The 24,865-nt window shown below is 42.1% G+C and overlaps 1 protein-coding gene across 5 annotated transcripts in view; it reads right to left on the bottom strand.

Moving 5' to 3' along the window:
* The window catches only part of INPP4A (inositol polyphosphate-4-phosphatase type I A), a 165,034-nt gene that overhangs the window by 78,869 nt on the left and 61,300 nt on the right, over positions 1-24,865 (bottom strand). For all 5 annotated transcript variants that reach the window (XM_088454106.1, XM_088454103.1, XM_088454107.1 and 2 more), the window contains exons 3-9: positions 22,036-22,176; positions 21,353-21,397; positions 20,572-20,690; positions 11,227-11,343; positions 7,874-7,953; positions 4,658-4,769; positions 3,912-4,002 (exon numbers count right to left, since the gene is read on the bottom strand). In XM_088454106.1, the coding sequence (XP_088310232.1) occupies positions 3,912-4,002; positions 4,658-4,769; positions 7,874-7,953; positions 11,227-11,343; positions 20,572-20,690; positions 21,353-21,397; positions 22,036-22,126 (655 nt within the window). In that variant the 5' untranslated portion in view covers positions 22,127-22,176. The remainder of the gene's footprint in view (positions 1-3,911; positions 4,003-4,657; positions 4,770-7,873; positions 7,954-11,226; positions 11,344-20,571; positions 20,691-21,352; positions 21,398-22,035; positions 22,177-24,865) is intronic.

Genomic DNA, 24,865 nt, shown 5'->3' on the forward strand with positions numbered 1-24,865 from the left:
ATAATTAGCATATGTACAAAAAGCAGCAGCCTCCACAGTCACACCTGCTGTGTGCACTGCGTCCAAATCTGAACCAGGCTCTATGGCCCACTAAGATGTGCAAACCATTATAAACAGTAATGGTAATAAAATAGAAAAGCAAGAATAGGACATTTTCAGCTGACATTTTCTGTCTGATTTACTCTGCACAGAACCGCTAGATGATTGGTTGTTACGTGCTGTAGCAGGTGTGCTACTTACATAGTTTTATTTAAATAAGCCTTTGACCCCTCACTGCAGAGGACGAGTGTGGCACATACTTTAAAACTGTGGATGACTAGTCAACCAACAGCAAAGTGCCCCCCAGGTGCTTACCTTCTCCCCACCAACACTAATCACCGGTAGGGAGTGCCGAGGTTCATAATGTTGCAAAAACCCCTGCACTATAGAGAAATCATGGAGTCCAGGGATGAGGGAGAGTCTCCCCGCCATCTGGCACCCATAAAATCCCAGGCACTTATTTTAGAAAGAGGGTGGGCCCCCTCTTTCAAATGATGGGTCCCCTTAGTACTTCTTGTCTGGTGGTCACCTATGATCACTGGACATTGTTACACTGTGCTATGTAAAAGTTTTTCGTATATGGGGAGAGGGCACAATATGCCATCTCATCCCCATGAATGACACCGGCAATTTTGTATGCACCCGTATTTGAAAGAGGGGAGACCCGCCTTTTAAATTAAGTGTCCCTCTAGTAGCTATTGTCTGTTGACCACCTCTGATCAAAAGACAGTATTGCCCTGCGCTGGGGAAAATAGATGTTTTCCCTATATGGGTGGGAGGCCTATAACGCTCATTATTACACGTGTAAATTGTAGGGTCACTCTCGTGAGAAAGGGGATTCCCCTCTTTCAAATTATGTGGTCCCCTTAGCAGCTGTTGTCTAGTGCGCTACGGAAATGTCTTGAAAGAGGGGAGTCTCCAGTTTCAAACAATGGGCCCCTTTAGTAGATATTGTCTGAAACAGTAAACAACAAATTAATTTTTTTACAAATGGGGGAGGGGATCTAAAAGCCCATTTCTCCTCCTTCTTGTGTTAAAAAAAAAAAAAAAAAGTGATCCATTATTTTAATGCAGTAGGTTGTCTAGAGCAGTGGTACCCAAACTGTGCGCCGTGGCACCCTGGGGTGCCTTCGGACACTTGCAGCGGTACATCAGGTTGGTGGTACAGCACCAAATCAAATTCTTAACGATCAATGTAATGTAAATATGTGGACAAACAGAAGCGCAAACCTGTCCACCACCACATAACTGGACCTAAGGATAACAGGAAAGCACAATTTACTTCACTGTACTACAATTTTTTTCGGAGTTTCTCAATAACAAACTTTTGTCTTAGGGGTGCCGTGAAAACAATGCTGATCCATTGATTTGGCGACTTGCCAAATGCTTAATGATGATATCTCGCTAGAAGAGTTAGAAATAGCTATTAAATCTCAAAAACCATCTAAAGCCCCGGGCCCGGTTGGGTTCCCGATGGCATATTATAAATAATTTGCCCCCAACTTATGCCCTACATGATTCAATTATTTAACAAAATTTTGTGCGGAGCTCCTTTTCACTTTGACTTGACGGCTTCCCGGATTATAGTCATCCCAAAACCAGGTAAGGATCCTTCCTTCTGTGCTAATTATAGACCTATATCCTTACTAAACACCGACCTTAAACTATTCACCAAAATCACAGACTGAATGGCATTTTGGCCTCTCTTGTGGATCCTCATCAGGTGGGCTTTGTTCCGTGTGGACAGGCTTCGGACAACACGAGAAGGACTATTGACATAATTCACCATATCAACTCTACTAAACTTTCTTCGTTTGTTCTGGCCCTCGATGCGGAAAAGGCATTTGATCGCATCTCCTGGCCTTTTTTATTTTCAGCGCTGTCCTCTTTTGGCTTTCAGGGTAATTTTTTGTCTGCAATCAAGACTCTATATTCTAACCCCTCATCAGCGGTTATGACCAATGGCCTTTGCTCCCCACGGTTTACTATTGAACCACTGGCGAACCGTATTAGGAACAACATGAACATTGGAGGGATCATTATAGGGCAAAATCAATACAAACTATCATTATACGCGGATGATATTCTTTTAACATTGTCTAACCCTTTAGTATCTCTCCCCAATCTCCAGACGGAACTGCTGTTGTAAGGTTCCCCCTCGGGTTACAAAGTAAATCATTCAAAATCAGAAGAAGCTCTTGCTTTAAATGTCCCCCCTCGAACTCAAGCAACACTGACCTCCAAATTCCAATTCCTTTGGAGACCTCTAGCCATTAAATACTTAGGAGTGTCTATCACTAAAACTTTTTCCTCCCGTTATAAAGCAAACTATGGCCCCATGATTAAGAAACTTACACAAAAGACCTAGACAGGTGGACTAATCTATATATTTCGTGGATAGGCAGGATTAATACAATTAAAATGAATTTCCTCCCCCGTTTATTGTACTTATTTCAAACCCTTCAAGTTGCTATTCCGTGTTCGGCACTCGCTTCCCTGCAGAAACTATGTAACAAATTCATATGGGCTGGTCATAAACCCCGGATTCGTAGGGCCATCCTAGCTAAGAGTACTGTCTCGGGTGGTCTGGGTCTCCCCAATTTGCAAAACTACTACTCAGCATGTAAACTTAATCACATTGTATCATGGCACTCTGCAACTGGGATTAAGAAATGGGTAGATATTGAAAACTCATTAACGGCCCTTCTGAATGCTCCTATACCTGGAATTTCAAAGTCTCAAGACAAATTGCTTGTACACATATGCAATGCAGCCAAATCCCTAATTGCCAAACATTGGAAAGACCAAAACCCGTCTCCGTTGACTACCCTTGTAGCTAAGATTAATTTCATAGCCTCCATGGAATATATTATCATCTTACAAATTAATGGGGTTGCTAAATTTCAGATGAATTGGTCTCCTTGGTACCAATCTCAGTGTCTCATTACTCCAGGTCTCTGCTGACCTTTCTACCTCTCCCCCCCCTCCTTTTTTTTCTATTTTTTATATATATATTATTCTTTAATAGTATTCATTTACTCATCTTTTTTCCTTGTTTTTTATTTTTCGATTCCTATTACAACACAAATTTTTTGGAATTATGCGAATATGTTTTCGTACTTGATTTTCTTTTATTCTGTTTATGGATTTTTGAATTTTTCTCTTATGTATATGTAATTCATTTTTGATGTGTATTTTGGATGTTTTTAATTTATTTTGTGATCAACATTGTATTTGATATATGTTTGTTGTACGATTTATTTCAATAAAATGACAAATTTTGTCATAAAAAAAAACAAAAAACAGTGCTGATCCACTAGTGAGCCGTGATTCAAAAAAGACTGGGAACCACTGGTCTAAAATGACAGGCCTTGCTGGGCTACCATATTCTTCCTACACATAGGAAGTATTTAGATGAAGACAGCAAAAAAAAATGAATTTTAATTTTAAGTGCACATTTTGTAGAATCCTGCATTTTATTATTTTGAAAAGGTGGATTACTGGTGAAACAAGAACAGTGAAATTTCAATAAAAAAAAAAAAAAAAAACACTTTGTTGGCCATTTGTTAAAATACATTTTTTGAGTGTTAGACTGAATAAACAGACTAATGGTAGTTTATGAAAATAGAAAGTATTCTGAAAAAAAAAAAATACAAGGTATAATTTGTGTGTCCATCACATAAAAATATCTGTGAGAAATGTAACGAGCCCTAGCGTCGAAAAATGGCCTCAGATCAAGAGTGAGAAAACCTACAGCAGTGAAGGGGTTAACCCTTTGTTTGGTGTAGCTGGCCAAAAAGGTACTGATGGTTATAAAATGATGGGCACAGGCAAACAACTTTTTGTAAATCATTTAGGTAAAATGAAATCACCTGATTTCAGTAGTGTATCTTTTCGCAGTGATGCATATCTTGAACGAATTCCTAAAGATTCTGTTAAACTTTCATCAACAGGAATTACAGTCTAAAGAAAACAAAAAAAAAAACACAATTATATATAACATATTTAAAAAAAGGGATTTTTATACATAACTTTTGCATTTGTTTAGACATCAATACTGTGTGAGTGAAAATAGATTAACAATTTCAGAGTTCCACTTCATATTAGTACTTACGTCACTGTAAATCTTATTATTATTCCTGCCTGATAGACTTCATACGTCAACACATATTTGACACCTGGCAATTCATTAAGTTATGTTGTTATTTATATATTCTGTTATATTAATGATATTGTCTCAGTGTCATTTTCATAATTTCCCGGTTTCAAACACATATTAATACTTCAAATAAAAAGCAAAATTGGCTTAACAAAATGTGTCTATATAGTGCAGCTAGTGCAATAAATGAGAATGAAAGGTAAACCGGCTTTATTCCCCTCATTCAATTTAAATTTTTTTTTTGTCGTTTATGTATATTACATCTTTGCTTTGAAACAATTATTATGCAATCAGTGGTCATGGCCAAGGGAATCAGAGATACCGGTATTCCAAACATTTCTCCACTTAGCAACCACCAACTTTGCAGTTTATATCCTGCACGACTGGGTATATATACCCCCCACTGAATTTATGTTGTGACTATGGTGGGGTATGTTGTAGTGACAAGAGCATACTTACTCTCCCATTAACTGTATCTGGTGATCTAGTTACAGGGACCGGCTGGTCAGCCCTCTCCTCCATTTGCCAGCCTATTACTGTGATGTTACCCACACGCTCCTGCTCAGCAGACCTGCAAAGAATATGGATTTTACTATGTACAAGATCTATAGAGTCTTTGTACCCATTCACTCAAATTGTCCTCTCTCACTCTCTCTTTAGCCTCTTACAGTTCCATATCTTTCCTGTCATTCTGTGCAAAGAACTGTCCTCATCTGTTCCTTTTGGAGCACAAGTATAGTTTCAGCCAGTGCTCACCTCGGGTACTTACTCACTGCACTAAACTACTCATATAATTTAATTTCTACCATAGTCCCTCTGGTATTCCTCTTAACATCAAGTCCATCCGCAGTGACTGTGTACTAACTGTGCCAGCAAGTCCCGGCCGGCAATGTTTGGCAGTGTTTGGGGTGGCAGTTGGTGTGGCTCCCCTATTTGCATTTTGGACGAGTTATATATACAGTATATATATATATATATAATTAAATGTTCTGACTGATGTACTCACTGACTCATCAATGCCCAGCCTAAACCCCTTGACTTAGATACCTGAAATTCGTGGAGTATATTCCTTCCATGACGTAAGCACCAACTAAGCAGGGATCTCATATATGGTACGGACATCTGTAAATATTATTCTATAATTTAAAAAAGGAAGTACTACACTATATATTCCTTTTTTTGTTTCTGGCTCTATTTTGAGTCCCTCCTAATAAGGTCTCCCAGCCACCGGAATTCCAGGCTCATCTCATCACCTGGATTCACCAGACAAAGTCTCAGATAATAGTAAAAATAAGAAAGGCCAATGCGCTCTAACATCAAAACAACCCGTGATATTAATGAGAGCGACTTACTGGTAAGGAAACCACTATCTTTAAAGAATATACTATAGAACACCACCTACGGTGTTACCTGTAAGCACTCAATCATTAAAGTATATTGTTTAAAATAATATGTGTCTTGTCTGATTGATCTGATTAGTGTTGAAGGTGTTGAATTAATTGTCTAAATATGTGTATAGTAATTGAACAATATTCTTTAAAAATATAGGTATATGCCTCAGATGTTGTATCCCTGCTCTGTTGCTAGGTACTAAAATCAACATACTGAGGGCCTGATCCAGAGCCGCTCACTGATGCAGAGCGCTCGCTCTGAATCAGGGCATGTTTTTTTTTAAAAAAAATTTTGCTCAAGCCCGCTCGCAAAGCTGTGGGTGACCACCCACAGCTTGTGCGAGCGGCCTGGAGTCTGTGGTGATTATCGCGACCATCGGGCTTGCAACGAGACCCTGTGGTAGGGTCTCGGCTCCTGCAAGCCCGAGTGGTCTTCCTGCTCTAATAGAGCAGGAAGTCCACTACTGACATCACTAGTGATGTCAGTAGGGCCGCCCACAAATGCCAGGTGTTACTAAAGGAACGCAGCCACCCCCCCTCCCCACCTACAAAACGGGGCGAGCTGTCACTCGCCATCGACAGACGCCCCGTCTTGTAACGAGATCCGCAGCAAAAGAGCTGCCGTCGCTAGGTCGTCGACGTGTTGCGCAGTGGGGGACCATCGACCCGCTTGCGAGTGCTGTGCGCTTGCGAGCGGGTCTGAATCAGGCCCTGAGTGTTATGACAATTAAAAGATTAAAACTATATATTTCTCATTAAAATGTTACCACTTTGTATTTGATGATTTGTTAGCGGCAACTGCAGGTCTGTGACCTGTACTAATAGCAGAGCAGGTTAATCACTGGGAGCACCCACACCTAAGCATAAACCTACCTGAAAATGATGGGTATATGGAATTTTTATGATATGAAACTCTTATGATATGATATAAAATTAAAGTGTTCACCAACGAGTTAACCTTGGATGCTGCAAGGAAAGACTTCCTGGGATTATTTACATTTAGAACTGGTTATGACCCACCAATCAATTATATATATATATATATATATATTTTTTTTTTTTTCTTTTTTTTTTTGGTGGCACGGACGTGTGTTCCTGTGTGGGCGCACTCAGGTGACGTCATCGGGGAGAGACGCGCTGCCGGCGCTGGACGGAAGGTGTGCACTTGTGGGTGAACATTTATAAGGTAAGAACGTTGTTTATGTGTGTGCTGTATCCTTGAAAAAAGATTAAATATGATCTGAAACGTTGGAGTATAAAACCCCTGAGACGAACAGTGGATTATTTATTCATTAACAAGTCCCGTGAGTGCCGCTGGTTGGCGTTATACATAGATAGAGAGCGAGAGAGAATATATAACAGAATCGGCACTCACCAGGTTGTGAAAAAAAATCTAAAATTTAATTAACACTCATAGGTAGGGAATTAAGTGCATAGTCGACGTTTCGGTCCTAGACCATCCTCAGGACAAAGCAGGAGGGACAAATCAACAGACAGCCAAATGAAAAGTGACAAATTAAAAGGACCGAAACATTGACTATGCACTTTAATCCCTACCTATGAGGTAATTACATTTTTGCATTTTTTTCATAACCTTGTGAGTGCCGATTCTGTTATATGTTCTCTATCCATGGACTTTATGTCTTTAAATTGAGCTCCCCACTTCGCTGATTATTTGGTGGAGTGCGGACAACTTGGATTATTATATATACACCCTTTTTTAGGAGTTTCAGTATCTAGCTATGTGATTTTCTCATACATTTTCCCTCTATAATTGATTTCTTCTACATTAACATGTAGACTTGATCATTGTTATCACATTGATACAGCACATTTCATAACTTTACAGTGTGATCTTGCTCAACACTGTTATGTTTTACATTTATTTTTTGTTTATCACACATCCAGGGGTTACTTAGCAACGGGGAGCACACTGCTGACGTCACTTTCCCGCAACGTCCACGGAGTTTGGAGGACGGGCAGAGGCGTGCAGCAAACATGGTGAGAATGTATTTAGGTAAGTGTTATGTATTGTATTTGTTATCATGCTGTTTCCTGACGAAGGCGCCAATAAAGCGCTGAAACTTTGAATCATATTTCAACGCTATTGTAATTTTTTTGTATGACCGGAGTGCCGCTGCTACCAAATAATATATATATATATATATATATATATATATCAAACACAGATCTATGTTTGTGTGTGTCTGTGTGTATATATTTATAGAGATTTTGTTCTTATTTTTAGCTATAAATAAATAAAAACATGCAAATAAGCACTGACCACAATGGTAAATGCAATCTGTGGCTCCTCTCCCGCAGAACATCTTTCACAGTAAACTTTCCAGAGCCCAGCAAATACATCTGTGTGGTAAACAAGAAAAAAAAGTTATTACGGTTGCTTTATTTTTCTGGTATGCTATTTATGTCTAGGTTTTAGCTCTACAGTATCTTCGGTTTTATTTAGAAGTACACTCACCTTGTTTAATAGTTATTCTCTGCAAGGAATAATGGCTGCCCGAATGAAGTTTTGAAGGTGGTGGAGCAGCTCCCGTCCAACTACAGAATTTCCCCTATGGCACAGAATGCTCCATTCGCCCTCTTTTAAACTTCTGCTGGCTGACCACTGTCAAAGCAGCGATCAGCAGTTACTGCAGTGGGAGTGTAGCATATGTCTCTACATAATGGGGAATATATGTATCCTCATTTGGAAATTAAAATAACCTGCTTTGTTTAGCTTTTTTCTTTGTAATATGATAAAAATGAGAAATACATTGCATCCGGAAAGTATTCACAGCGCTTCACTTTTTCCACATTTTGTTATGTTACAGCCTTATTCCAAAATGGAATAAATTCATTTTTGTCCTCAAAATTCTACACACAATACCCCATAATGACAACGTCTAAAAAATTTTTTTGCGATTTTTGCTAATTTATTTAAAAAAAAAAAAAAAACTAAGAAATCACATGTACATAAGTATTCACAGCCTTTGCCATGAAGCTCAAAATGTAGCTCAGGTACATCCTGTTTCCATTAATCATCCTTGAGATGTTCCTACAGCTTAATTGGAGTCTACCTGTGGTAAATTCAGTTGTTTGAACATGATTTTGAAAGACATACACCTGTCTATATAAGGTCCCACACTTGACAGTGCATGTCAGAGCACAAACCAAGCATGAAGTCGAAGGAATTGCTTGTAGACCTCCGAGACAGGATTGTCTCGAGGCACAAATCTGGGGAAGGGTACAGAAAAATATCTGCTGCTTTGAAGGTCCCAATGAGCACAGTGGCCTCCATCATCAGTAAATGAAAGAAGTTCGGAACCACCAGGACTCTTCCTACAGTTGGCCGGCCATCTAAACTAAGCGATCGTGGGAGAAGGGCCCTAGTCAGGGAGGTGACCAAGAACCCTATGGTCACTCTGTCAGAGCTACAGCATTCCTCTGTGGAGAGAGGAGAACCTTCCAGAAGGACAACCATCTCTGTAGCAATCCACCAATCAGGTCTGTATGGTATAGTGGCCAGACGGAAGCCACTCCTTAGTAAAAAGCACATGGCAGCCCACCTGGAGTTTGCCAAAATGCACCTGAAGGACTCTCAGACCATGAGAAACAAAATTCTCTGGTCTGATGAGTCAAAGATTGAACTCTTTGGCGACAATGCCAGGCATTATGTTTGGAGGAAACCAGGCCCCGCTCATCACCAGGCCAATACCATCCCTACAGTGAAGCATGGTGGTGGCAGCATCATGCTGTGGGGATGTTTTTCAGCGGCAGGAACTGGGAGACCAGTCAGGATAGAGTGAAAGATGAATGCTGCAATGTACAGAGACATCCTGGATGAACACCTGCTCCAGAGCGCTCTTGACCTCAGACTGGGGCGACGGTTCATCTTTCAGCAGGACAGCGACCCTAAGCACGCAGCCAAGATATCAAAGGAGTGGCTTTAGGACAACTCTGTGAATGTCCTTGAGTGGCCCAGCCAGAGCCCAGACTTGAATCCGATTGAACATCTCTGGAGAGATCTGAAAATGGCTGTGCACTGACGCTTCCCATCCAACCTGATGGAGCTTGAGAGGTGCTGCAAAGAGGAATGGGCGAAACTGCCCAAAGATAGGTGTGCCAAGCTTGTGGCATCATATTCAAAAAGACTTGAGGCTGTAATTGCATCAACAAAGTACTGAGCAAAGGCTGTGAATACTTATGTACATGTGGTTTAATATTTTTTTTTTTTATAAAATGTAGAAATTTTTTTTTACATTTTATCACTATGGGGTATTGTGTGTAGAATTTTGAGGACAAAAATGAATTTATTACATTTTGCAATAGGCTGTAACATAACAAAATGTGGAAAAAGCGAAGGGCTGTGAATACTTCCCGGATTCACTGTATATAATATTAAAATATATATATATATATATATAAATAGCAACGAACTGTCTCTCCCATATGAGGTGTAGCAACCCCCAGGAAAAAAACAACACAGGAGGCACTCCTTTAGAAAAATGGAAAAAGTGTAATATACTTAAATCATGGTGAACAAAAGATACAGCAGCATGTCGACGTTTCAAGGTCCGCAGACCTTTTCATCAGGACTGTATAACTGGTCACCAGTTATACAGTCCTGATGAAAAGGTCTGCGGCTAATTAAATTAGCCCAGAAACCGTCAATTATCAGGGGGCGTGGCCTAATTTGGGAGGTGTAGCAAACCCCGCTTAGAGAAAAAAAAGGAAAATTATTTTATTATTTTCTGCAAACTGCAGCGTTGAGAAGGGAGGTGCTGTTAGCCCCTCAGCCAGGGGCAAATCCAGAAGGGTATGACCTGTGTGATCGCTTCCCCCCAACCCCGCAAAGGCAGAGGAGAGGAGCAGCCTCCCGGCTCCCACTGCAGCCCAGCACACAGCAGCGTGTGTTCGGCTGCTGACAGCTGCTTATCGGGCATTTCTTTTCAGGAGCTCAGCAGGCTCCGAAAAAAAATCCCTGATAACTATCTGTTTTCGGGCAGGTGCTAGAGTTAACACATAGGATCCATGATAAGATCACCGATCCTGTGTGTATTTGCCCAAAAATAGATAATTTTTCAGACAAATAAAACAGGATCTAATTGAATTGCATTCAAGCATTAAAATCCCATTTTATTTTCCCCAAAAATTATTGGGTCTAATTGAAATTTCCCCCTAAGTATTTTTAAATTGAAATGCATATTAAATTCTGCTAGATTTGGTAAATCAACATGAATAAAATCAAGAAAAGTAAAGCCAGACTCAGACAAAATATTACACAAGAGTGTTGTGTGCTTGATATGTCATGTGACCCTCATTGTATATACGAAACCACTAATTTCATGCTCACAAGCAGAAAATGACTCAATATAAAGTATGTAAATAAGTATTGGGAAAAAATCCAATTAAAAAAAAAAAAGGAGAAGTTTGCCATAGTCCACAGTACTGATCGCACATTCACTTATACACAAATAGGAACAATGACTTTGTCAATATAATACAACTGTTTATTTCAAAATAATACATATATTTTAATTAAATGTATTCAATTAAACTGCACAATATGGTACAGTGTATTATAACTATTCTTTGATTCTCTCTCTACAATGAAAGTCCAGTATATGAACAACTTACAGTTCCCTGAGACCTGTCTTTGACATCATACACAGAAAGTGTAATCTGGGTCATCTGATTTATCAATGAGTCCTGGAAGAAGGCAATGCTGCTAAGAAATATGGGATTACTTGTTCCCTATAAAACAAATTAAATAAATGCAAATCAGTTAATTCTTAAATATCTACAAATTGTAGAAACTACAAGTAGAGTGTACAATCATTGTTTTGCTTTTCAGGATGTGTTTATTACAGATTTTCCAAACAGAACCATAACATTCCAGTAGCCAAGCAGCTACAGAGTTACAGTAGATGCCACGAATTGCAACAAGTGGTCAAGGCTAAAAGAGCAGGTAGGAGAGAATAGCACAGTCGGCCAACTGTAGCGGCATTGGAGGACTGTCCTGTGACCAGCTGTCTAATAACACAGAGCAGAGAGGTAGGGGCTAAGAGGCACCATTTCCAACCTTTAGCTTTGGTATCATATTACAATGTTCCTAAATAATATTTATATTACATAGAATAATATACTGTATATATTGTATGGCCTATGTAAGGTGCAATGAAAAACTGGTATAAGAAATCATATATAAAAACTATTAAAAACGCTTTGTAATGCTTGGCAAGTAAAGACACAACACACTACATTATGGCACAAGAAATGTTGTTTAAATGGCATCTTTTTTCTTGAAGCATCAAACAATCATGTGTAGAACAAGACATTTTTGCTGTATGTGAAAAATTATATACACATATGCCTAAAAAAAAAAAAACAGCCCAATGTACAGATATTATGCATCAAATCCTGAGGGGCTCCGGACTTTAGATAGACAGTAATTAGATAGACAATGTCTAGATAGACACCAGATGTTAGACAGTCGATAGGTCGACAGGGTCAAAAGGTCGACAGAGCCAAAAGGTCAACACACTAAAGGTCGACAGGTAAGAAGGTCGACAGGTACAAATGGTCAACAGGGTCAAAAGGTCGACATTAAAATGATAGACACAATAATGATAGACTCATGACCTTTTTTAAAGGGTTAGGCACTTACTGGAAGATTAGGGTTAGGCACCAGCAAGGAGGGTTAGGCACCAGGAAGGAGGGTTAGGCACTAGAAGGGACGGTTAGGATCAGGCACCAGGAAGGAGGGTTAGGGTTAGGCACCATGGGTAGAGTTAGGGTGAAAATTAGGGTTAAATGAAAAATAAAAATCATGTGTCGACCATTTTTGTGTCGACCTTTCGACACTGTCGGCCATTTGCAGCTGTCGACCTTCTTCCACGTCGACCTTTTGACCCGGTCTTCCATTTTTTCTAACGTCTGGTGTCTACCTAGACATTGTCTATCTAATAACGGTCTATCTCTTATACCACACCCATGAGCGAAGGAAGGGTGTAGTGCTTTCAAAAAAATACACATGGTGAGTTGTACCAGTGTGGGTTAATGACAATAATGTGACTTTTGCCCCATATTCTAGCCATCTGTGTAAATGTGTGTATGCCTTTATTTTACTCTGAGGATGTGGCCAGGTGCTGTGAAATGCAATTATAAGTGAAAATTTAATTTTTCTTTCATGCTTTATTTTTAAGCCTGATTTTTAACTTGTGATACCGTGTTTTTAAATTATTTGTATTTTTAATTGTTCCTCTAACCATTGTTGTCTACAATAATAATAAAAAAAAAAATAAGAGTTATGGTATAACATACCTTTGTTAACTCTATTTCTTCGAGGTCCATGGGGTCCACAGCCATTACGTTGGGGTATGAATCCCGGTCACCAAACAGTTAACACAGCAAGCTCTCTGCTCCCAGGATGCACTGGGGTTCCTCCTCATATACCCCACCCCCTGCTTCAGGTAGCCAGTTCGTTACCAAGCTCAAGCAGGCGGAGACAAACAAAGGGTAAGAAAGAAGAAACCCATAACTCATGAGTCTCAAGAGGAGAAACTACGGAAAAACCTCCCCCAGAACTACAGGTGCGTCTGGGTGGGTGTCCTGTGTACCCCATGGACCTCGAGGAAAAAGAGTTAACAAAGGTATGTTATACCATAATTCTTATTTTCTTCTTCGGGGGCCATTACGTTGGGGATATCCCAAAGCACTAACCCTACGAGCGGGGACGCTCCTGGCTCTCGGAAGAGAGGAGAATCTTACGCCCGAAGGAGGCATCCTGAGAGGCAAAAATGTAAAAAGGCATAACAATTGACAAAGGTGTGGACGGAAGACCATGTGGCTGCCCTGCAGAACTATTCAGCAGAGGCACCCCAGCATGCCGCCCACGAAGGACCCACTGACCGTGTGGATGTACCTTTACTGAGTCTGGCACCACCAAACTAGTCTGTGTCTATATGAAAAATCGTCATATAAATTCATCTGACCAGCGTCCACTTATCGGCTGGCCAGCCTTATGACTGTCATACAGTACAAAAGGGAAACCTACTTCCTGATGCTGTTGGCGCGATCCACATAATTATGTAGTGCACGGCCAACATCCAAGGAAGCCTCACCTACCGAGAGGCTTGTAGTCTGAAAGCTGGGACCACAATCTCTACATTCATATAGAACCAGAATACCACTCTTGGAAGGTATTCCGCCCTAGTATGAAATAACGCTCTCTCCCGATGACTTATAAAACAGGGAAGCGGGAAGAAAGTGCTGCTAGATCAGAGACCCTCCAGTCTGACGAAAAGAACATACTCGAGAAAACCTAACCCCCTAGGGCCACATTTTCTCAGTTCATCCCGGAGAACATACAAAGTTTTTAATAACTGCAGCCAGAAGTAAGTTCCTTGTCCTCTAAATTACAGAACATCCTTTCACAAGGAGGAGGTCTTGAAGAACCATGCCATCCAAGATGGACGAGTCAGGTCTAGATACAGGAAGGGAGCCTGTATTAACAGGTCCGACCTTAGCAGAAGAGGACACAGAGTGTCTATGGAGTGACTCTGCAGGTTGGCGAACCAGAAGCGCCTGGGTCAAGCAGGGGCCATCAGTATTACTGTTGCATGTTCCCATTAACCCTTAGAGGGAGGGATAGTGGGTGAAGCAAATACGTTAGTTTGAAGTTTTACTCTACTGCCAGAGCATCCACAAACACTGTGCCCCTACCTGGGGACCCTGTGCTTGTGACTCAAGGCCATGAGGTCTACTCTGGAAGACCCATCCATCCACAAGGCTCTGAAATACCTGTGGATGAAGAGCCCACACTCTCTGGCACGTATCCTGCTGGCCTAGAAAGTCTACTTCCAAAATAAGGACTCCTGGTATGAGCACAACCGATCTCGCTGGAAAATGACATTCTGCCCCCTGATAGATGAGGAAGTCTACTGCAGTGGTGTTGATAAATTGCACCTAGACCGGCCTGCCCCTTTAGTATTTCCTGAGCTTGAAAAGCGCTCCTGAATACTGCCCTTAGTTCCAGGACGTTTTACGGAGAGACTGCTTTCAGTCATCTCTATTTCAAGGAAAATGGAGGACAACAAGGGTAAGTTCTTACCATATCTCATATTTTCTACTTCAGGGTCCATAGGGTATCCACAGAATACCTTGGGGATGTCCCAAAGCAGTATCCTTTAAGGGTGGGGACGCTCCTGTGCTGAAAGGAGAATCCGCCGCCCGAAGGAAGCATCTTGAGAGGCGAAGGTGTCAAACGCATAATACCTCACAAAAGCTATGAACAGAAGACCACGTGGCTGCTTTGCAAAGTTGAACAGCAGAGGTACCATGGCGAGCTGCCCACGAAGTACCCACAGAACTAGTGGAATGAGCTTTAACAGAGGATGGAACAGGAAGGCCTTCATGAATGTAAGCCTCAGAAATCGCCATGCGAATCCATCCTGCCAAAGCTTGCTTCGTGGCGGTTTATGTAAGCCAACGTGGTGGTGTTGTCCGATTGTACCTGCACGGGTTTTCCGTGGAGAACATGTTTTGCTTTCTGGAGAGCTTGAATACCGCCCAAAGTTCCAAGATGTTTATTGGAATTGCAGATTCTGCTGGAGTCCACCTGCCCTGGAACAAGTGTGGACCTGTCACTGCTCCCCAGCCTCGGAGACTGGCGTCAGTTGTCAGAAGAACCCAGTTTGCCACCCAAAAGGGGCGTCCCCTGTTCAGGCGATTCGTCTGCAGCCACCAGACCAGAGACAGACGTACCACCGGAGAAAGCACCATGGTCTGTGTCTTTTTTCGATGGGGCAACCCATTACATCTGGAGAGGATCAATTTCTGCAGAGGTCTGGAGTGAAACTGGGCATATTCAACCATGTCGAACATTGACACCATGGAGCCCAGTAACCTAATCGCCGAGTGAACAGACACTTGGCGGCTCTGAAGGCAACTGCGTACCTTTGCCTGTAATGCAGAGATCTTTTCCTCCATCACAAAGATCCTCTGTTGTTGAGAGTCTAACAGGACCCCGAGATGGAGCATCCTCTGTGAGGGAACCAGGGTGAATTTCTTCCAGTTTATCAACCAGCTGTGATTCTGCAACACAGATATTGTCAGTTGCAGATGGAGCTGGAGGATCTCTGGAGACCCTGCTAACAACAGAAGGTCATCCAGATAAGGCAACAAGCGGACCCCCTGCATCCGCAGGTGGGCTGCCATGACCGTCATGACTTTGGTAAAGACTTGAGGCGCTGTGGCCAGACCAAAGGGCAGTGCCTGGAACTAGAAATGTTGGTCGACAACTGCAAACCTGAGGAATTGCTGGTGTGCTAAGATAATAGGGACATACAGGTAAGCGTCCTGAATGTCCAACGACACCATGAAATCCCCAGGCTCCATTGCCAGAATAATGGAACGCAGGGTCTCCATCCTGAACCGAGGGACCCTCAAGGACTTGTTGAGGGATTTGAGGTTGAGGATGGGCCGGTAAGACCCATTGGGTTTCTGCACCAGAAAAAGATTGGAATAGAAACCAGTGCCCTCTGGGGTAACGGAACAGGCACTATAACTCCAGCCTGGAGCATAGAGTGCAAATCTTTCTGGAGTTCCAGGGCCTTGTCCTGATCTGACGGAAGGCCTGTGGTGAAAAACCGGCTGGGAGGCCTTCACCGGAAGGAGAGGGCATACCCCCAAGAGACCACCTCTTGTACCCAAGTGTCCTTGGTATTCAGATACCAGCACTGGGCGAAGTGAAGCAGACGGCCTCCCACTCTGGGGTCCCCCAAGGGGAGGCTCGTCCCGTCAGGCTGAAGGCTTATCGTCCGACTTGGGAGTAGGACGTCTTGTACTCCAAGCCTGCTTCTTCGGCTTGGTAGATTTCCCGTTACCCGACTGTCTGGGAAAAGACTGTATCTTGGATTTACCCTGGGCCCTATAAGGCCGAAAGGACGAAGTACCAGACCCTGATGGGACTGTAGCCGATGGCAAACATGCAGATTTAGCTGCTGCCAGCGTGGCCACAATTTTGTCCGGATGAGGACCAAACAGGACCTGTCCATTAAAGGGCAAGCATTCCAATCCCTTCTTGGAATCTGCATCCGCTTTCCAAGAACGCAACCACAGGGAGTGGCGAGCCGCTACTACTGCCGAAGAGATTCTGGAAGTGAGGAGACCTATATCCAAGGCTGCCTCATTGATGTATGTGGCTGAGTCTCTGAGATTGCCCACTAACTCCACCTGTTCAGGGGAAGATTCAGTGTCCAGAGATGCTTCCAAGGTATCCGCTCACCGCTCCATGGCTCTGGCCACCAAGCACACAGCCATAGCCAGTCTGGAAGCCCCGCCAGCAAGGGAATGAATGGATTTTAGGCATAATTCCACCTTGCGATCCGTAATATCCTTTAAGGAGGACATGGAGGGCATGGGCAATGTAGCACTCCTCACTAGGCGTGTGACATGAGAAACCACCTGTGGAGGTGTTTCCCATTTTGAAAAATAATTATCCGCAAATGGGTTTGCAAAGGTCAAGGGTTTTTGAGGCTGGAACCGCTTACCCAGATTTTTCCACACCTCCTCTAAATGATCCACTAACTGACCAGATAGAGGAAATACAGTGGCAACTCCCTTAACATCCTTAAAGGAGGCGTATTTAGATTTGGACACATGGGGATCCTCATCCTCAATAACCAAGGCCCCACGGACTGCCTGTATAAGGCCAGGTTTATAGACTTTAGACTTAACTCCGCCTCCTTTGCACGAAGGGACTCCTGGTCTGAAAAGTCAATAATTTCACCGTCATCAGACGTCATGTCATCATCATACTGAGCCGTCTGAGACAATAAAGGCCACTTAGAAGGCCGCAATGGTCACTCCCCGTGTAAAACATCCGTCAGGTGCTGTACCGTAGTGGACAATGAATTCACCCATACAGGCTCCTGCGAGACCTGGGGGGGGGGGCGAAACCATGAGAACCTGAGGTATCATCAACTGCCTGGGGAACCCCTGCATGGGTGATGAGACTACCCACTGCTGCGATAACCCCATCTGGGGAAACGCAGGGGGCATCGCCAACTGGCCCACAAGGGTTGTAAGTGCCTTAGCAAAACAAGCCCAGGGCGGTTCCTGCACAGGCGCAGTGACAGTAATCGGGCGTGATATAAGATAACATGCCATGCATAAACCATCAGCGTTCACATCTCCCTCCACTAACAGTACATTACATGTGGTACATTTTAGCTGAAGAGGATATTCACGTTCACTCCCAGACATTATGAGTGTAAACGGAGCGTATGTGACTCCCCACACAGAAAAACTTTGTTTATTGTGAGGCAAAGAACGCCCTGCAACACTGCACCGCAAGGGTTTTAGCAGAGGAAGAACAGGGATAGTAAAATGGCTGACAGTCAGAAGTGAAACTACAGTCAGACAGCGCTAACAAATAGTCACATACAATGCCAAAATAATTAAATAACCTGCACTACAAGCGCTGTGATCAACTACACAGACCGGAGCCTGGTAGGAAACAGCACTGCACACTCTGACCTTATCGGAGGAGAGGTATGCGGGGAGACCCGGACCACGATGCCACCTGTATCAAACTCCAACAGCGTTTGCACACTTCCTAGAAAATGGCCGCTGAGGAGCTGAGAGGAGGCGGGCCCGGGGGAGGAGCGTTGACACAGCTCACCAGACCGCTGTGGAAAGGCACTGTGTAGTGGGGGAGGCGCCGGCTGTGAGACAGGGAAGGTGCGCTCCCCTGGCATGCTATTAACCCCTGGGACGCTGGAGCATATCCACACTGTTGCAGCCCGCTGTCCTTGGTGGTCTAGTGGAAAGCGCAGGATCAGTACCTGACCCCACCACTTACCTGACCCCCTTGAATACAGTCACAGTCAGGGATATTTCGGGGTCACCGGCACCTGCGACCCCAGGCACCCATCAGCATCCCCGGATCAGTACTGGCGTGGTGAAGGAGCGAGAGCATAGTCGTCTGAGCTGACTGTCTATGCTGTACAGCTCATCCTGTGCAGCAAAGCTGTTTAAAAATAAACTTCAGGGGCTGTAACAGCCCCCCTCTGAATATGTTGATCCGACTCCGAGCCGGGCACCTACGAAACTGATTTACCTTGGCTCGGGGTATAGGAGAGGGACCCCAGTGCATCCTGGGAGGCTGAAAACTTTAACTCTGAGGTGCCCGATGTCTGCCGCCATCGCCTATACCCCAAGGTATCCTGTGGATACCCTATGGACCCTGAAGTAGAAATACGGAATAATTTTGTCATGACTGAGATAATGAAACCTTTGATTTTTTATGGTTCAAAGTACACAAACTTTGTCTAAGGCACAAATTATTAAAAATATTGTATAAAATTAACTTCAGGCTGTGTGTATAAGGTGTATATGAAACATAAATGAATTTCATTTCTGTACACAAACTTTGCTTGAGCCACAAAATTATTGAAAATATTGTATAAAATTACCTCCAGGCTGTGTGTATAAGGTGTATATAACACATAAATGCATTCTGTGTGTATATTGGGTTTCCATTCCCAAGATATTTAATTATGATATGCAAATATTCCAAAATACGAAATATTCTGTTAATATATATATATTCGTAACTGACGTTGCTGCCTCCAACAAGACCGCCCCTAACTACTGCAGCAATATGAGATGCCATAACTTGAGACCGGAGTCAAGGACGGCGTTCTGTACCTATTGGAAGAAGCTGATGTCTATGCACTGCATTGAAGCTAACCTTAGTATATCTTTTGATAACCTTTATCTGCTCATAAATATAGTTCTTATTATTGTTGCGTTGTGTGCATTTACTCTACTCACGTGATATGTGATCCCTGTGTTATAAATATCCCACCAGGAATGGTGGGTGCTAACATTTTACTCTCCAAACAGGCCTTAATGAGAAAAAACTAAACTTAGATCAGCTACTTAGTGAACATGGTTTACAGTAAAAGGTAACAAAAAGTAAAGGAAAAAAGTAAATGTATAACAAACTGAAAAACTTCTGTTACTTGATAAAATTTCCTAAAAGAGACACCGTTGAAGCTGTAGGATGGTAGAAGTTACAGTGCCGCTTTAATCATTCTTCAGGGGCCCACTTGTAGGGTTTGCAACAGATACCAGTGTCAGGAGGTCCTAACACACTGATTTCTGAGTGTCTGGAACTACCCAGCAAATCAAAGAGCAAGTAATGTCAAATCAATATGACAGTCCGAGAAGAGAAAACCTGTATTGTATATCGGTCAATAGAATGCTCTCTGTATTGTGCACAAAACCCCATCATAATCTCTGTATTGTATAAAGGCCACAAGAAACAGTCCGTGTATAGTATAGTATAGAGGCCTCAAGAAATAATCCCTGTATAGTACAGATGTACCTAGGTTATTTCGTATATTGCATAGAGATCCCATAAAATTTCTCTGTACTGTATAGATTTCCTTATGTTGCTATCAGCCATTTAGAATGCTCTGTCATTGTATAAATGGTACTAGAATAGTCTCTGCATTGAATGAGTCAAACATGGCTAGTAACGCTCTCCAGGGTGTAAATTAGCAAGTCCTACCCTGCCCATACTATGCAGCTGTCACGGACAACGCTTGTTGCGGGTAAGTGGCACAACCCTACCATAGAAAGAGCAGGAATGTTTTGGGTATTGTAGTTAAACCTTGTATTTCACATCATATCAGGACTGGGCTTCGTATTGGGAAGATCAGCAGGGGGGTGGGCTGTGCAATTTATAAAGGACATTAAATTGAAGATGTTTAATAACTGCATGGATCGGTCTAATACAAATCCCCCATGGCGCTTGTTGCCATTTCACAGATAGATTGTGAAGAACTAACCTGAATGAAGCACTTTGTTGGTTCTGCCTCCACTTTGTGGTTGGCTGAACAGCCCATTTTAAAATTTTTAACAACACATAATACAGGAAAGAGAAGTCTCTCAGTTGGGAGTGTCTCTCACCTCTATGATCTCCGTCTGTGCATGCTTTGTCCAAAAAGCTTGAGGTGGCGTTGTGACACTAACAGCAACAAAACTATTTGGTTTCCGATCCAGTGATCGAGTAGTAAGCTCACTGCACGCTGTTATGGGTAGACAGAGAACAGATTATGCAACAGCATTGGCAAATGTCCAACTTGCCCAAGAAAGAGCTAAAAGTAGCTTGTATGTTATGGTCTGTAGAATGAAATATAAACTTTACCATAATTGGAAAAACTAATTTCTTTGAGCAAGACAAAATGTATTCCCAATAAATTAAAGATTTGAAAAAGGTACCACCATTCACAAATTTACATTATGATGGATAAAATGACAATTTACTGTGAAAATGGTCGATGGCTGAATTGCCTGTTGAATTCAGAGATACACAGTTGATGTCATTTGTCAGAAAGACCTGTGAATAACTGACCTTATTTAGCAACATCTGTATCCGAGGAAACAGAAATGTTGCGAAGGAGAGTTTCATATTTGCAATATATATTTTCAAAGGGTTACAATAGTGTTTCTGAGTTTTAAGCAGGTAATTTCAGGCATAAATCCTTTTTTAAGGTTCAAAAATTAATCCAGTAAATTATAGAATCCAGCATAATTATTTTCATTAGGCAAATTATTTTTGCGCGGAGTAACTCTTATACTTTATGGGTATTGTTCTGCTAAATAAATCATCACATGATTCAACTATAATAAAAAGTAAAAGTGTTATGTCTGCATGTGCATAAAATAAACATAAAATGACACAACTTACCCAAACTGAACTCCAATATTGGTTCATCAGGGTCTTGGAAATTTCCTGCAAATATAAATTGAAATATAAATAAATAATAATAAATAATATACCACTCAGTGGGGGCGATTCAAATAGATGGCAGACTCACACAGCATTTTACCACGGGTAATATGCCGGAGACTCGCAATGAGCATAACACCTGGATATAGGACTTAATTGATCACTTTTTCTTGCAGCTCTAGGTATGATAGCAGCCTCATACATGCAACTTGCTGTTTCATAGTGAAACATGCATTATGTAAGAAATTATGAATTATTTATTGGAATATACAAAGGAAATGCAAACCATGGAATTCTGTGACCTGTTCTGTGGCTTCTAACATCTATAGATTTTACAATAGTGGGGTAACACGTTTTGTCATTTGTAAAGACATACAATTTTGTTATACAGTGTTTATCAACACAAAATAACTTTAAATACCATTTTTGGGCAGACAAGGTTACTTGACGTTAAAATATCTCCTAATCTGTTTGCAGATCTCTAATACACACCTGTCCTATTATATCAATAAAGAGACAGTGATGAGTATATTCAACTAATAGCCAGTAACTCTCAGTGGTTAACAGTTAGCAGTAAGGAAGAGATTACCTATTCACCGTTTGGTTGGGTTTGTGTATACTCCCCACTATACATAACTCACCCCCCAGTGATAAACTCAGCATTTCCGAGGTGACATCGATGGTGGAATGAGGCCTGGCCCCATGGCGAGGACTTCGCTGTCTTGTTGTCATTTGGGCCTCCAGAGAGTGACGCGATTGTTCGATTTTTAATTGTTAATGACCTATGAAGAGAGCTACAGTTTATAACATTGCAAGCAAAAATCTGTTACCGCTGTAACATCATAAAAATGAAAGCTTTGAATGACAGAGGATAGTCAGGAGGTTTTGTTTTTTTAATTAAGTGTACAAAATTAGATGCACTCAGTATCTCTGAGAGGTAGGCAAACAATCGATAACTACAGAGGTGTCTTTCTACATATATCCTCAATACGCCACACAGCGCGATATGCCTTGCACGAGTGAGCCGCCAGGTCATGTGCAATTCTGCCAGCGTCTGCCATTTTTTTTGCCGAAAGTGCGTCTAAATCGCAATGTGATGTGACTGGGACGAGCCAAAAGACTTCGCTGATTAATTTGATATGTAACACTTGTACATCTGTGTGCCACTAAGCCTGTAAGTGGAACCTGGCGTAAAAAAAATAAATAAAACAAACTGCGCCAGCTGCATTAGTATGCTGATTAAGAGACTCAGTCGCACAGAGGCATAAAAGTGTCACTTATCAAACTAATCACAGTCTCCTGGTGTGTCCTAGTCGCATTGCACTGTGATAGCCGCATGTTCGGCAGAAAAAGATGTGAAAGAGCTAGCAGATTCTCCCGGAAACAGGTGCAGCAAGAAGGGGCTGTTTGGGGTGACTAAAGCAAAGATATTAGTGATTAGTTAGGCTACATAGCCATAGGTGCTATAGTCAGTCTCTGATTCAAAGTGTTAAATTATAAGTGTAATTACAATTTGATAACTAAGACAGAGTTACGCCAGAGTTAAGCTGGAGGATAACATACTGAAAGCCAGAACACTTTATAAAGGACATCAAGCATTAGTTACCTAACTCACTAACAGCTGCTGTATGCATATCCAGGAAACTCCTTACTGAACTCACTGCTTGGACATTGCAAGTACTTCCCAATCTGTGAGCTACTCTTGTTCATTGATCTTGTTGTTCAAAACACTTCTGACTGGTTTCGGCTCTGTACATTGTAATTTTTGCCTTCATACTACTTAAAATCCTTTGTATTGCCTTTTTCCATTGCATCACATCGAACCACGTTAATCATTCTTTATTTTAATAACTAACTCCTGCACCCACTACTCACATACTTCTCTTTATATATCACTTTTGGAGCTGCGCTCATACATTAGCAGCACTGTTCTTTTACCTGTATTTTTGAACATTTAACAACTGTTATCCACACTGTCTCTATATCACACAGCCTCCACATCACACTGTCTCTATATCACACAGCCTCCACATCACACTGTCTCTATAATCACACAGCCTCCACATCACACTCTCTCTACATCACACAGCCTCCACATCACACTCTCTCTACATCACACAGCCTCCACATCACACTGTCTCTATATCACACAGCCTCCACATCACACTGTCTCTATATCACACTGTCTCTACATCACACTGTCTCTATATCACACAGCCTCCACTCCAGTTTTCATCTCGCTTATTACCTCATCCACAGCATGAACACCTTTACTTCAAACACTCCCCATATTCTATGTCCACATAATCCTCTTTATCCATCCCTATCCTCCCCCTCTTGTCTTCTCCACTCGCTGTTCCTATTTTTTCTCTCATCAGTCTCCCTTCCAACCCTCTGTGTCTTTCCCCCATCTTTCCTGTTCCTCCACTCTCATTCACCTCCCTTCCCTCATGGCCTTTTACCCCACCACTAAGCCCCATTCCCTCCTGGTTCAGCCTGTCACCTCGTGGGCTGCCAAGAGAAATTCCGGGCCAGGGTACAGCAACATCCTGTGGGACCAGAGCATGTTGGGCATGGCTGCATCCTTTTGTGGGTGGGTCTAGCATGTGAGAAGCACCCACTCACAGGAGCATGGCATAGCACCCAGCAGCTGGGACTAAATGTTTCACTATTAGGATGGCAGGACAGTCCCATAATAGCTGCATTTTTAGCTGAATGTATTTAGATGCTGAAATTTAACAGACAAAAATTAAAGTGTAACTATTTTGTACATCTCTCATATTAATAACACATAAACAATCTATTTTTTTTGTTATAGAGATAGATGAATGAAGGACTTAAATTTGACATAACATCAGGTCATCTTAAAAACACACATTCCGCAGCACATATCCTAACTAGGGATGTGCAGGCTCGGTTCTACTCGGTTCCGTTCGTTTTTTTTCCCCGAATCTTATTGGGTTTCAGCTGTCACGAGTTTTGGATAGCCAATAAGATTCGGTAAAAAAAAACGAACGGAACCGAGTAGAACCGAGCCTGCACATCCCTAATCCTAACCCACTGCTCCATGCTCCTTCCTCACTATCTACTCCATCTGTGTCGCCCCTGTCTGCCCGCCCCTCCCCTTTAGAATATAAACTCTCACGAGCAGGGCCCTCGTCCCTCACGTGCTTCTCCTCCCCCTACTTATATAATCATTTACTCCTAACTTCCCAAGTGACGCCCTGCTGCTTGTGTTATGCAGCTATGTTTATAAATCATGTCCTTGTCCTGCATTGTTTTGTATTACTATTAACTGTTTTTTTCTTGTGTGCTCATTTATGTACTGTGTAAAGGAGCTGCGGAACCTTTGTGGCGCCATATAAAAAAGTATAATAATAATAATAATAATAATAATATTAGAGGACACATCTGTACATCACCATCAAAATAGTAACCTATATTTTGTTTACTTGCATATGCATTCCTAGC

Source organism: Taudactylus pleione, unplaced genomic scaffold, assembly GCF_031769625.1.
Source record: "Taudactylus pleione unplaced genomic scaffold, aTauple2 ptg000609l, whole genome shotgun sequence".
Classification (NCBI taxonomy): Eukaryota; Metazoa; Chordata; class Amphibia; order Anura; family Myobatrachidae; genus Taudactylus; species Taudactylus pleione.